Source organism: Saimiri boliviensis, chromosome 8, assembly GCF_048565385.1.
Source record: "Saimiri boliviensis isolate mSaiBol1 chromosome 8, mSaiBol1.pri, whole genome shotgun sequence".
NCBI lineage: Eukaryota > Metazoa > Chordata > Mammalia > Primates > Cebidae > Saimiri > Saimiri boliviensis.
The window spans coordinates 32,315,953-32,328,632 of NC_133456.1; the positions used below are offsets into that span (position 1 = coordinate 32,315,953).

General features: G+C 42.9%; 1 protein-coding gene across 5 annotated transcripts in view; it reads left to right on the forward strand.

The window, feature by feature from the left end:
* Positions 1-12,680, forward strand: part of B4GALT4 (beta-1,4-galactosyltransferase 4) — a 50,757-nt gene that overhangs the window by 36,543 nt on the left and 1,534 nt on the right. For 4 of the 5 annotated variants that reach the window (XM_074404324.1, XM_074404325.1, XM_039477348.2 and 1 more), the window contains exons 4-6: positions 1,511-1,698; positions 6,998-7,120; positions 9,625-9,729. In XM_074404324.1, coding sequence (XP_074260425.1) covers positions 1,511-1,698; positions 6,998-7,120; positions 9,625-9,729 — 416 coding nt within the window. Of the gene's footprint in view, positions 1-1,510; positions 1,699-6,997; positions 7,121-9,624; positions 9,730-12,680 lie in introns of those variants that run through there. The other variant, XM_074404326.1, reaches the window with a different exon arrangement.

A 12,680-nucleotide genomic window follows, 5' to 3' on the forward strand; every position in this document is an offset into this window, starting at 1 on the left:
ATAGTAACCCACAAGGTATAGTACTAGTTTTATGAATAGAAAAACATGTCTGCTTTGAGCTGAGTGCAGTGGCTCATGCCTGTAATCCCAGCACACGGGAGGCCAAGGCTGGTGGATCACTTGAGGTCAGGAGTTCAAGACCAGCCTGGCCAGCATGGTAAAACCCCTTCTCTACTAAAAATGCAAAAAAAAAAAAAAAAATTTAGCTGGATGTGGTGGCGCATGCCTGTAGGCCTAGCTACTCGGGAGGCTGAGGCAGGAGATTCACTTGAACCCAGGAGGTGGAGGCTGCAGTGAGCCAAGATCACACCACTGCACTCTAGCCTGGGCAACAGGGTGAGATTTCATCTCAAATTTACAAAAAAAGAGAAAAATATGTCTGCTTTGTGTTATTCAGGAAGACATTGTGGTAACTTCTGAGAAATGCTTGTACTTTTATGATAAACCACTTAACTGGAATTCATTCTGAAGGAATTTGAACAAAGCAGCCATAAAAAAATAGTGTAAATTATTTTCTTACAGCTTCAATCATATTACAGGTCGAACTGCATTCTTTTATTACCCAGTGACAGATCTGTCTCCCTAAGGCCACTGTGAGGATTAGCCTCCACCATTAGCATTAAAACAGGATTCTCTTACAGGGATTTCTAAGAAATTTTAAAGTAGCTTAGAAATATTAGCCATAACCTTTTCTTTTTATAGGTCAAGATTTTTTGATCCTTTCTGGCAAGCTATTAACTAAGTCTCTTAGAAGCTTAGTGTAAATTCATAACAGAGGATAAGATTGGGATTAACCTAGGGTTGAACTGTGAAGCAATAATACTAATTGACATGACTAGTATATAAGAAAGGTTTTATAGTTTTACATGGAATAAATAAAAGTGTTTTTAAAATTTTAAGTGAAATTGTTTTTTGTAACTGTGGTAAGAATACTTAAGATTTATACTTTTAACACATTTTAAGTGTGCAATACATTGTTATTGATTATTTGAGTTATTTGTATTTTAAAGCTGTGTTTAAAAAATTTTAAGTTGTGGTAAAACACAAGACATAAAATTTACCCTTTTAGCCTTTTTTAAACTTTTATTTACTTTTACCATCTTAACCATTGAGTCTACAATTTAGTAATGTTAAGAATATTTCCATGCATTGTATCTGTGCATAATTATTGTATCTGTGCAATATATTGGTTGCATAAATATATGCAGTGTATTTATGAAATCAGTCTCCAGAACTTAATCTTGCAAAACTGGAACTCTCTACCATTGAACAACAACTCTTCAGATTTCAATTAATGTTTCTTAGTTCTGGAATATAAGTATGTGTGAAGCATAAAGAAGAAACCAAATGGTATTTTATTGTCATTGCATCTTCCCTGTTAGATGTTTATGTCACAAGTATAGTCTTGGTGTTAGCAAGAATAATACCACCTCCTGAATCCTAACTAAGAGGGAAACACTATGAAATTTTATCTCAGGAGCTTCTCAAGTTTTAATTTTCGTATCTCTAGGCTGGAGGTAAAAAGTTTAATCGAGCCAAACTCTTGAATGTGGGCTATCTAGAAGCTCTCAAGGAAGAAAACTGGGACTGCTTTATATTCCATGACGTGGACTTGATACCCGAGAATGACTTCAATCTTTACAAGTGTGAGGACAATCCCAGGCATCTGGTAGTTGGCAGGAACAGCACTGGGTACAGGTAAGGTGGCTCTGCTGAGGGTGGCTTAGGTTGAGAAGCTCAACTGTTGTGATCAAGACTGGGTAGAAAAAGCATTCAGAGTACCTTAAGAAAATGAGAAATAGGAAAAATTGTCTATGATATATGTATCACTTAAAGTGCAAACCAGAAGTTAGAGATTGTAATGAGGAAAAAACCCTACAACAACTTTGGCAGAGGATCACAAAGACAAGGGAAAGCATTGGAGAAAAATGTCATCCAAGCATTGCAGGCGGTGGCCAGTCCAACCCCCAGTGCCCCTGTTGGGGGGCTTTTGCAAGCTTTCCCACACTGACTTGAATGCAAGTAATGTTATTTGTCTATTCCCGACTCCCCCTCTAGGAGGCGACAAGTGAGACCTCTGTTGAGACGTCCCTTTAAGTGAGGCCTCTGTTGAGACATCCCTTTCCAGACTGCAGCCTCTTTCTAGAGTATGGGGAGAGGTGGGGGAGGACATAGTCTCTGAGTAGTCTTCGTGGGAGCCAGCACACCCAGGACAAAGCCATTTCTCTCAAAGTCACTGTGAGAAGTGCCAGATGCTACCATCTGTGTCTTCATTCCTCATCTCCTTTACCCCTAAGAAGGGCATAGCTGCTTTTCAGCCTTATTTGATTATACCAGCTCCTACTCAAGCACAGCCAAGGGGAGATAGTGACCCAGACTGTTTCTCTGCAAATGAAACACTATATTCCCTCATGTGTGCACACTTACCTATCAGCTTCCCCAGGCCCTGCCGTTCATGAGTGCTCATATCTGTGGCACTCACTGTGTTGGAAGCCATGAGACTAATTTGAATAAGGCAGAGCGCCTGCCCTCAGAGAGCTCCCCATTGAGTTTCAGTGTGGAGAGACAGGTAGCTACAGTGGAGTTGTGTTAATTTTGTGTTTCTGCAAATACAACTGTAAGCACTTGGTAAGGAGGGGAGAGAGGGACAAATAAAGAGAGGAAGAGGAAGGCAGCAGGAGCGAGAGAACTGTGAAACTGTCAAATAATACAGGAGATTCCACCAGCATATACTCTATGTGAGTGTGAAGTAGAAAGTGAGTCCCTTGATACCTCCTTTGTTCTGGGCTTCCATGCTGCTGTCTCATACTGTGCGATTTAAGAGAATTCTTGAGTAGCATCGATGTAGGTGACTCTTGCCTCAGGTACTGACTTAAAACCCAATCCCGACGTAAGCTGCAGGACATAAACAAACTACTGGTGGGTGAGAGCACAGTGTCGTTAAGAACACCTTAAAGGGAAGGATTTAAAGCTGTTCCCCAGGGAAGGTGGTACCTTAATCCTGTGGAACCAACAAGAGCTTCTCAGCAGAGTTCCAAGACATGCCAGAGAGCACAGCACAGTTTTGGGAAGAATGCAGGTAGTTCACGGGCATTCTAGAAGGAATGTCTGCGAGGAGAGGCAAGAACTGAGGCTAGGCAGGGGCCAGATTATGCAGGCCTTGCTTAGTTCAGTAAGGAGTTTGGATTTGCTGTGGCAGGGGTTGGGGAGCTGTTGACACATGTTAGAGCGGAGGAAGGATGGGAGAAAGCTTAGTTCAGCTGATCTTGGCTGTATTGGATGGAGCAAAGGAAGATGGGAAAAGCTGAGAGGAGGGATGCCACATGTCTGAGTTAGGCTGCAGAGGGCGAGGGGAGAATCCCAGGGTTTTTCTCTTCGGGGAAACTTGATCTTTGGATCTAATCTTCTTATCTAGAGGTTTTGTTTTCTGGTTTCTTTGAGTCACTTCTGCATTGAGGGAAGCAATGTATCATGGCTGGGCAACTTGGTTTTCCCAAAAGCATGTCACTATCTGTTCACTTATTCTGTAGTAAGACGTCACTATTTACAACACAGAACACCTGTATTTTAGGCACTTGCCATAGATGATAATCTTAAACTTCCCATTGCCCAGATTTTTTTAAACACCTGGTTGCCCGGTTCATTTCTAAGCAATCACAGAGGATTGCTTACGGACAGGTTTTTTTTTGCTGGGATTCTAGATTTTATCTTTGTATTAGGCTGAACCATAAGAAGGCTGAGCTCTTGGACATTCCTGCTGGGAATTGATTTTTCACTCATGCTTTGGTGTCACAATTGTGGATTTCACCAGATGCTCCTCACTCTGAGAAACGGCGCACGTATGAATCTTACTGTTTTTAACTTGCCATTCTAACTGGCCAGATGTTTCCTTTATAACTAGGTATCAGAAAGCCTTTGATGAGTAACTGACAGGTTTTCTTAATATGATTCGGTAATTGAATGTGTTTCCCCTTTTGATCAAGAGGCTCTGAGCCAAATCCATGGTGCTCTTTTAGAAACGGAAAAGCATCTTACTTGCAGATCAGAGTTCTAATGTAGTTCCCATCTTAATTTTCTATGTGATTTAAATGTTTCTCGGGTCCTGGTTTGTCATTTATGTTTTTCTTTTTTGTGTGTGTATCATGTAAGCAACCTCAATCTTTTGTGTCTGGAGAGTGGTATGTGTAAGTAACGTAGGTATGAGTTACCCTCCTGGACTACTTGTTTTGTTGCTTTGGGCAAAGACCCTGTGGTGGGAGAGCTCATTTCCAGGCAGCTGCATTTCCAGGCGGCGGAGTGTCTGCCCCCTGCTGGCGACTGTGTGCGCCAGTGCCACAGAGCTTAAGTCAGCACATGCCTAATCACCATCACACCAGCCCCATGAGTACATGTGCATGAAAGGTTTTCACCTTACATGCAGAGGGAAGAAGTTAAAGTAAGTTGCCCCAACTGTCTCAGACTCTGCTGAAGCCAGAAACAAATCTTGTTTCTCACTGCCTGTGGGTCAGTGATAAAGCTCTGGGCCAGCTGGTGGTAAATTTTACTGGCAAGAACTCCTTTGATACCTGCCTCCTCCTACAAGGATTCTATTGTTATTTTATGACTACACGTTTTCCCCACCTTTGGGCCTTACAGCCCTTTACAAATAAGTAAACCATTCCAGGGCCAATTAAATATGCATGCTTTTACAGATAAGAAGAGAAAACAAAAGCAAAGATCAATAAACAGAGATAGTTGCCATCTCACAGTCACCCAAGAAAGTTTTTTTTTTGTTTGTTTGTTTTGAGACTGGGGTCTTGCTCTGTCGCCCAGGCTGGAGTGTAGTGGTGAGATCTCAGCCCACTGCAACCTCCACCTCCCGGGTTCAAGCGATTCTCCTGCCTCAGCCTCCCAGGTAGCTGGGACTACAGGTGTGTGTCCCCACACCCGGCTAGTTTTTTGTGTTTTTAGTAGAAATGGGATTTCACTGTGTTAGCCAGGATGGTCTAGCTCTCCTGACGTTGTGATCCGCCCGCCTCAGCCTCCCAAAGTGCTGGGGTTACAGGTGTGGAGAAACAGTTCTTTAACTCTTCTCGCTGACTTGTCTTCTACTGCTCCGGCCCACACCACTTACCCGTCTCCAGGCAGTCCTTGGGCAGCCTGTGCTTTTCTCTCTCCTGTGCTTTGCCTCACGGAGTTCTGGTCACCAGGAGATCTCCCATTTTTCTGCCTATTTGAATCCTTCCAGTTTCCCTCCTCCTGATGTGGCAGCACCTCTCTCCTCAGAACCCTGATAATGCTCGCCTCTCTTGTTAGGTTATAAACTCTAAGGGCAGGGCTTTCGCATTCACGTGTTTAGCCAGCTGTCTTGCCCGTGGTGGATGGTGGTCATGATAAGCACTACCACATGGTCCTCCAGTTCTCTGGCTGATTGCCTGTTGATGTCAGCAGGTTGTGCCTGCCTTGTCACCACATCTTGATAAGGCAGCTGGTGTTCCGGCAGCTAAGAATTCCTGGCCTCTATAAAACACATTCCGATAACCGTGGTAATGAGACATAGCTAATAGGTGTCCTGGGGTCAGTGATAGTTACCTTCTAAGCCCGTTATTTCCTTTTGCTTGTTTTATTGCAGGTTGCAAAAATACCATTTACCAGTTTTTTAAGTTGGGGGCATATAGGTAAATCTGTTTCTGTTATGGGTTAAACAGAGCCCCCACTCTTTTCTCAGAATATAGAAACAACTGAACTCAAAATTAGCTTTTGGGATGCCACTTGTTCAATGACAAGTGTCTACATGTTTATTGATCTTTCCTTTTGGTTTTTCTTTTGATCTGGAAAACCATAAAATTTTGTCAGTTCTGGAAGTCTGACCTGAAGTTAAAGTTAAAAATTCTCTAGATATTCACATCTTTTAATTTAGTAATATCCAAGTTATTAAGCTACCTTAACTTGCATTTCTGAATTGTTGAGATGTTATATTTAAGGGATGCCTTTATTTCTCTTATTTACAAATTTGTCCACTGATAATAAGAGTCCTATAACTGGGAGGCTGGGAGGTACTCTGACTTTTACCTCCTGATCTTTTTTCTCTGACTCTTTTTCTCTTTGGTATTCCCAGGGTTCCACAGAGCTGAGCCCCTTGGGTCTACCCTTTGTTCTCTTCTCACCAACTAGATTGTTTGGGATTTCTCCACCGGTGCCTTCAGGTACTACGTGATAACAGCTTATTTCCAGAGCCATCTCTGTTATCACTCCTCTCTTGTGAGCTTGAACCCTGTATCTTATTTGCCTACTGGCAAAGCCCCAGGTTTATCTAAAGTTCAGCTTATCTAAAGCATAATTCACTGTACTTCCTTTCAAAACCTAATTATTGTTCCTTACAGCCTATTTTCACAAACAGCACTACCTATACTCTATCTAGTTGCCAGGCCAGAAACTTCAGGGTTGCTGACATGTGTTGGGTTATCCAGGAAACAGACTCGGAGCTGAAGATGCATGCCGAGAAGTAGAGATTTGCGTACAGTGTGTGTGCATGCAGTGTGTGTGCAGGAGCTGTCTCCTGCCTTCAACCCTCCCCTGCAAAAGTGAAAATGAAATAAAAAAAGGTATACTCATCATGACACACATTCATGCTGAATCCGGATGCAGCCTCAGAATCCTTCTTAACCCAGTGCCCTTGGCAGCTGTTACCATTCACTGGACTGAGACATGAGATGTAATCTGTTATTAATATCTGATGGTGTAGTTCACATTGACAGGTATCTCTATAGGCCTTTACCTACAAACATTACCACTAACAGTCAGGCGGCACCTTGCTTGCTGAGCAGAGGTGAGCGTTTGCTCAGATAGAGGAAAGAAGAGAATACAGGGCAGGCCAGGAGCATTGGGAGGTGCAGGAGAAGCAGGAATGGGTGGGTGGAAGCACCTGGTCTCCCAGGGGTTCCTAGAACGCCAGCCCTGAAATCAGAGACCTTTGGTATTAATATTCTTACCATTTCTGTCTTCTCTTTTGCTCCAGGTTACGTTACAGTGGATATTTTGGGGGTGTTACTGCCCTAAGCAGAGAGCAGTTTTTCAAGGTGAATGGATTCTCTAACAACTACTGGGGATGGGGAGGCGAAGACGATGACCTCAGACACAGGTGAACAACAGAGAAAGGTCCCCTTCACGGGGCTCTGCGATCAGTGTGGCTCTGGAAACCTGCGTTTATATTTATCCCTTTAGATGCCAGGCCAGCAGGTCACTAGGCTGCAGATTTGGGCTAGAAGAGTGGAGGGGGTGGAGGGAGGGCAGGATGGCCCACGTCGTTCCACACCAGTGGCATTTTACTCCTGGCCTGTGGGGGTTTGGGGTCCAGAAGTGTTGGCGGAGGCCTCATGGGCTTGTTAGTGGGAAAGACTGAGACACCAGTGAGTGGGAAATCCCAAACTGCGAGGTGTCTGCTGAACTGTAATTTGGAGACCAGGCTGTTAAGAGCCTCTTGCTTTCTGTCAGACCCCAGGGGGTCCTTGCACAGTTCCCAGTGTCCCTAGCAGGGAGTGCCAACAGCCTCTGGGGAGGTGCATGTGCTGAAGCATTAGCCAGCCCTGCACACTGTGGGGACCACAGGTGGCCTGACCCCAGGCCTGACTCTGGGCTGTTGGCATTACCCTAGGTTCTCTTGGACTGCTCTCTGTTCTGAGGGGCTGAAAGGGAATAAATCTGGCCCCCACCTGCAGCTTCTTCCCCTGAACTTGAATCTGGGGGTCAGATAGTTATAGATATCCCTAACTCCTAGAAATAAGTAATTATTCAAGAACTTGGGGTGGTATCTTTAGACTTGTAATCACAAGGCCCTTCTGGGTATCAAGGAGACCCCCTTCCCTCCTGCTGTTGCCTCTTGGAAAAGAAATTTCTTTTTTTTGTTGTTTGTTTTGTTTTGAGATAGAGTCTTGCTCTGTCACCCTGGCTATCTCAGCTCACTGCAACCTCTGCCTCCCAGGTTCAAGTGATTCTTCACTCTCAGCCTCCCGAATAGCTGGGACTACAGATGTGTGCTGTGGCATCTGGCTAATTTTTTTTGTATTTTTAGGAAAGGCCGGGTTTCACCATAATGGCCAGGCTGGTCTCGAACTCCTGACCTCAGGTGATCCACCTGCCTTGGTCTCCTAAAGTGTTGAGATTACAGGCATGAGCCACTGTGCCTGGCTGGAAAGGAAATTTCTAACCTGGGGTTCTGAATGATTAGATATGTGACTATCAGAAATTTTTTTATTGCTTCATCTTAAGGAACCCAGGGCTCCATGCTGGTCTTGTTCCCATGTCTAGGCTGAGAGCCTCTGAATGTTTCTAGCAGGAGGGAGTGGATTTCCTTGGCCAGGGGCTCTACAAAAATGGCCGTAATGATGGGTAGCAGCTCTTGACAGCCCAACCCATCAGCAGCCTGTGTGGCCATAGCTAGGAACTGGACAGAGGGTACCTGCTACATTTCAGGACAAGAGTAGCGAAGGCTAGTGATAAACAATCCCCATTATCTTCCACAGATCTCCTTTAACCAAGATGATTAGTAGAATTTTGCCCTGATCACATGTCTTCACTGTCTTCTTTCCTGCTACCCTTCAGCTTCAAAGCAGAGGGGAGCCTCAAATTTTGCTTTCATTTGAAAAGACCATCACGGTCTTCTGAATGGTTTTCAGCTAATGTGGTGGGTAGTCAGATGATTTGAACATGAAAGTTGGTTGAGATTTACTGCTTATTTATTCACCTGTGCAACAGGCACTAATACATTACAGAGTACAAGCATGTTCCATGCAGATTATATCATTTGAATCTTTGAAATCAACTCCCTGTCACCATTGCCATTTTACAGATGAGGAAACAGACCTGGAAGAGTGAACTGACTTACTGAGGTTGTAAATAACAGAGTCTAGATTTGAACCTAGGATTGTGGCTTTACACCTTGTGACCATAAATGACCATTCCTTTCTTTGTTAAAAGAAGGCAACTCTCAGTAAATTGGTTATGCTAACAGACTTGATTCTTCTATTCTCCAGGATGTTTTGAAATAAGTACGTTAGCTGGGCGTGGTGGCTCACACCTGTAATCCCAGCACTTTGGGAGGCTGAGGCTGGTGGATCATGAGGTCAGGAGTTTGAGACCAGCCTGGCCAATATGGTAAAAACCCGTCTCTACTAAAAATATGAAAATTAACTGGGCATGGTGGCGTGTGCCTATAGTCCCAGCTGCTCGAGAGGCTGAGGCAGTAGAATTGCTTGAACCCGGGAGGCAGAGGTTGCAGTTAGCCAAGATTGTGCCACTGCACTCCAGCCTGGGTGACAGAGCAAGACTTCATTTCAAAAACAACAACAACAACAACAAAACAAATAAGTACTTTATCAGTTTTTTTTTTCTTTTTGAAAATGACTAAGTATAAATTAACACATCTCCTTTGTACCCCAGTAATAAATGTTAAATCTGATTCTTTTTTGGGCTTATCATCTGAAGTTCTACCATTATAAGAAATTCAAATGTTTGTGACACTGTATGTGTGTGTGTGTGTGTGTGTGTGTGTGTGTGTGTGTAAATTTTTGCAAATGATGCTTTTTATTTGCCTAGTGGTAGATAAATAGGATGGCCTTTAAAAAATAATCTCTATTATTTTCCTAGGGTTGAACTCCATAGAATGAAAATATCCCGGCCCCTACCTGAAGTGGGTAAATATACAATGATCTTCCACACTAGGGACAGAGGCAATGAGGTGAATGGAGAACGGTAAGTCCTGGGTCCACTTGCCTGGCAGGCTACCTCCCTAGGCTGTTCTGTCAATATGGACTATGTTGAATTCGATCAGATTTGAGACAGTTCACTTTGTTAAATGATTTTTATTAAAGAAATTTTCAAACAGACACAAAAGGAGAAAAAGTGGTGTGCTGAGTTCTTAACTCATGGCCTCTCTTTCCCTCACTTTTTTTCTTACCCCATTGGATTTAGAAACACGTCATGTCACAGCCATCCTAGCATTTCATGTGTAACTACTTCAGTATGTATTCTTAAAATATAAGTGGCTTTAAAAAAGGAATCACAATACTGTTATAATACCTAAAATAAAATTAACAATATCTCCTTAATGACATCAGATGTCCAGTCAGTGTTAAGTGCTTTTTTATTTTTAAAATCAGTTGGTCAGATCAGTGTCTAAACAAGGTCTACATTGCATTTGAATGATCTCTTTTAATCTGTAGGTTACCTCTCCCCTTCTTTACGTTTTCCTTGATGTTTATTTATGGAAAAACCAGATTATTTGTCCGGTGAAATTCCTTGCATTATGGAGTTTTCCAATTGTGTGCTGGTAGTATAACTTAACATGTCCCCCAACCTCCGTATTTTCTCATAAACTAGGTGTATTAGAGTCCTCTAGAGGGACAGAACTAACAGGATAGATGTGTATACAAAGGGGAGTATTGACTCACACCATCCCAAGGTGAAGTTCCACAATAGGTCATTTGCAAGCTGAGGAGCAAGGAAACCAGTCTGAGTCCTAAAACCTCAGAAGTAGGGAAGCCGATAGTACAGCCTTTAGTCTGTGGCCAAAGGCCCGAGAGCCCCTGGCAAACCACTGGTCCAAGGGTCCAAAAGCTGAAGAACTTGGAGTTTGATGTTCAGGGATAGGAAGCCCAAGAGAAAGATGACGGCCAGAAGACACAGCAAGTCAACTTCTTCCACCTTCTTCTGCCTGCCTTATTCTAGCCACGCTAGCAGTTGATTAGATGGTGCCACCCACATGGAGGGTGGGTCTGCCTCTCCCAGTCCACTGACTCCAGTGTTAATCTCCTTTGGCAATACCCTCAAAGACACACCCAGGAACAATACTTTGCATCCTTCAATCTAATCAAGTTGATACTCAATATTAACCATCACACTGGGATTTCTCTGCATTTCTGGAGACTTGAACAGAATCTGAAAACTAGTTTTGGGCAGGCATTTTCATCTATGGTGTTGTGCACTTCCTCTAGTGTCACAGCAGCAGGATATAATGTCTGGTTGTATCATTTTGTGCTGTTAGGACTGATCTGTGAGTTTAGATATTGCCAGTCTAATCCATGCATTATGAGATTCCCCATCAGTTTTTTACCTAATGACTTCAGCAGTCATTGATGCTTGATTTCTAGATTTATTATTTAATTAGGGGTTGCAACATTGTAATATTCTAATTATATCATTCCTTTTGTATTTATTAGATTTTTCTACAAAGTACTTTTCCTTTTCATTTGTTTGAATACTCTGGGGTATAGTTTTTATAGGAAAGGCAGAATAAAGAGAAAGAGTCAAGCACTAATTAAACATTTTTCAGCCTAATGACTTGGTGTTTTCTAGCATCCTTCAGGTTGTAGTTCATGTACTTTTTGGTACTCATACTGTCTCATCTTTGGCCAATGGGGTCTTCTTCAGGCTGGGTCCTGAATCCTTTTGACACAACCACAGTAGTCCTTGAGAGCTTCCCTCCCTGTGCTCTGGTGTGACAAGATGTTCTGGGCTCATCTTGTACTTTTCTTGCCTTGGGAATTGGCCTATTCACTGAGGAATCTTGGCAGATAAGCCAGTTCTTCATGGGGCTTTGATTGAAGAATCTATATTTCTTTGTTCTGATTTTTCCCCTTAAATTTTAAAACAGTATTAAGGGGCTTTTAGTGCTTTTGTTATAGTCTACATTTAAAAACAGTATTGCAGTGCTTTTAGCCTGAGATTAAAGAGCCCTGTTAAAGTTTATGGATTTGTTTATTTTTGCTGAGGCAGGGTCTCAGTCTGTCGTCCAGGCTGGAGTGCAGTGGCGTGAGCATGCTCACTGCAGCCTCGATCTCCTAGGCTCGAGCAATCCTCCTGGCTCAGCCTCCCAAGTAGCTGGGACCACAGGCATGTGTCACCATGCTCAGCTAATTTAAAAAAATTTTTTTGTAAAGACAACGTCTTCCTGTGTTGCCGAAGGCTGGTCTCAAACTCCTGGGCTCAAGCAGTCTTCCTGCCTCAGCCTCCTAAAGTGCTAGGATTACACCATGAGCCACCATGCTTGGCCTAAAGTTTATGTTTTAAAGCATTATTAAATGGCTCTTAGCCCTTTTGGTAGAGTCAACCACTCCAACAAAATAGCTATTTCTATTTTCTGTGTTCTTCTAGTCATTGTCCATAGGCATGCATTTTTCTCTTTATATTAAAAAAATTATTCAGTAGATACAAAAGAGTATTCCTACATTGTTTGAAAAGTCTGAAGATTGGTACCATGAACACCGCTGGTATCTCCCACCACCACTTTGCCTGCATGACCTGTGTGGTCCTCCCTAATCCCATAGTCTCCCCCTTCACTTCTCCGCCGTCCACCTCCCCAAGTAACACTTCTCTGAATTTTCGTGATAAGTATTTGTGATAAGGATAGTTATTTCTGCTTTTTCTTGTTTTTTTTCCCCCCATATGTTTGTATCCCTAAACAAAAGATTGCTTAGTTCTGCGTGTTTTTCAACTTTATGTAAATGAAATCACACTGCATTTTGTTCTTCTCTGACTTTATTTAGTTTAACATTATGTGTCTCATCCCCATCCATATTGTTACGGGTAACCAGCATTTATTGTTTTCACTGCGGAGCAAGAAGAACCTATTCAGCTCACCGCCCACTCATCTTCCCAGATTCGATGGCTCTGGCCACACTAGTGACTTCTTCAAGTGCATCTTG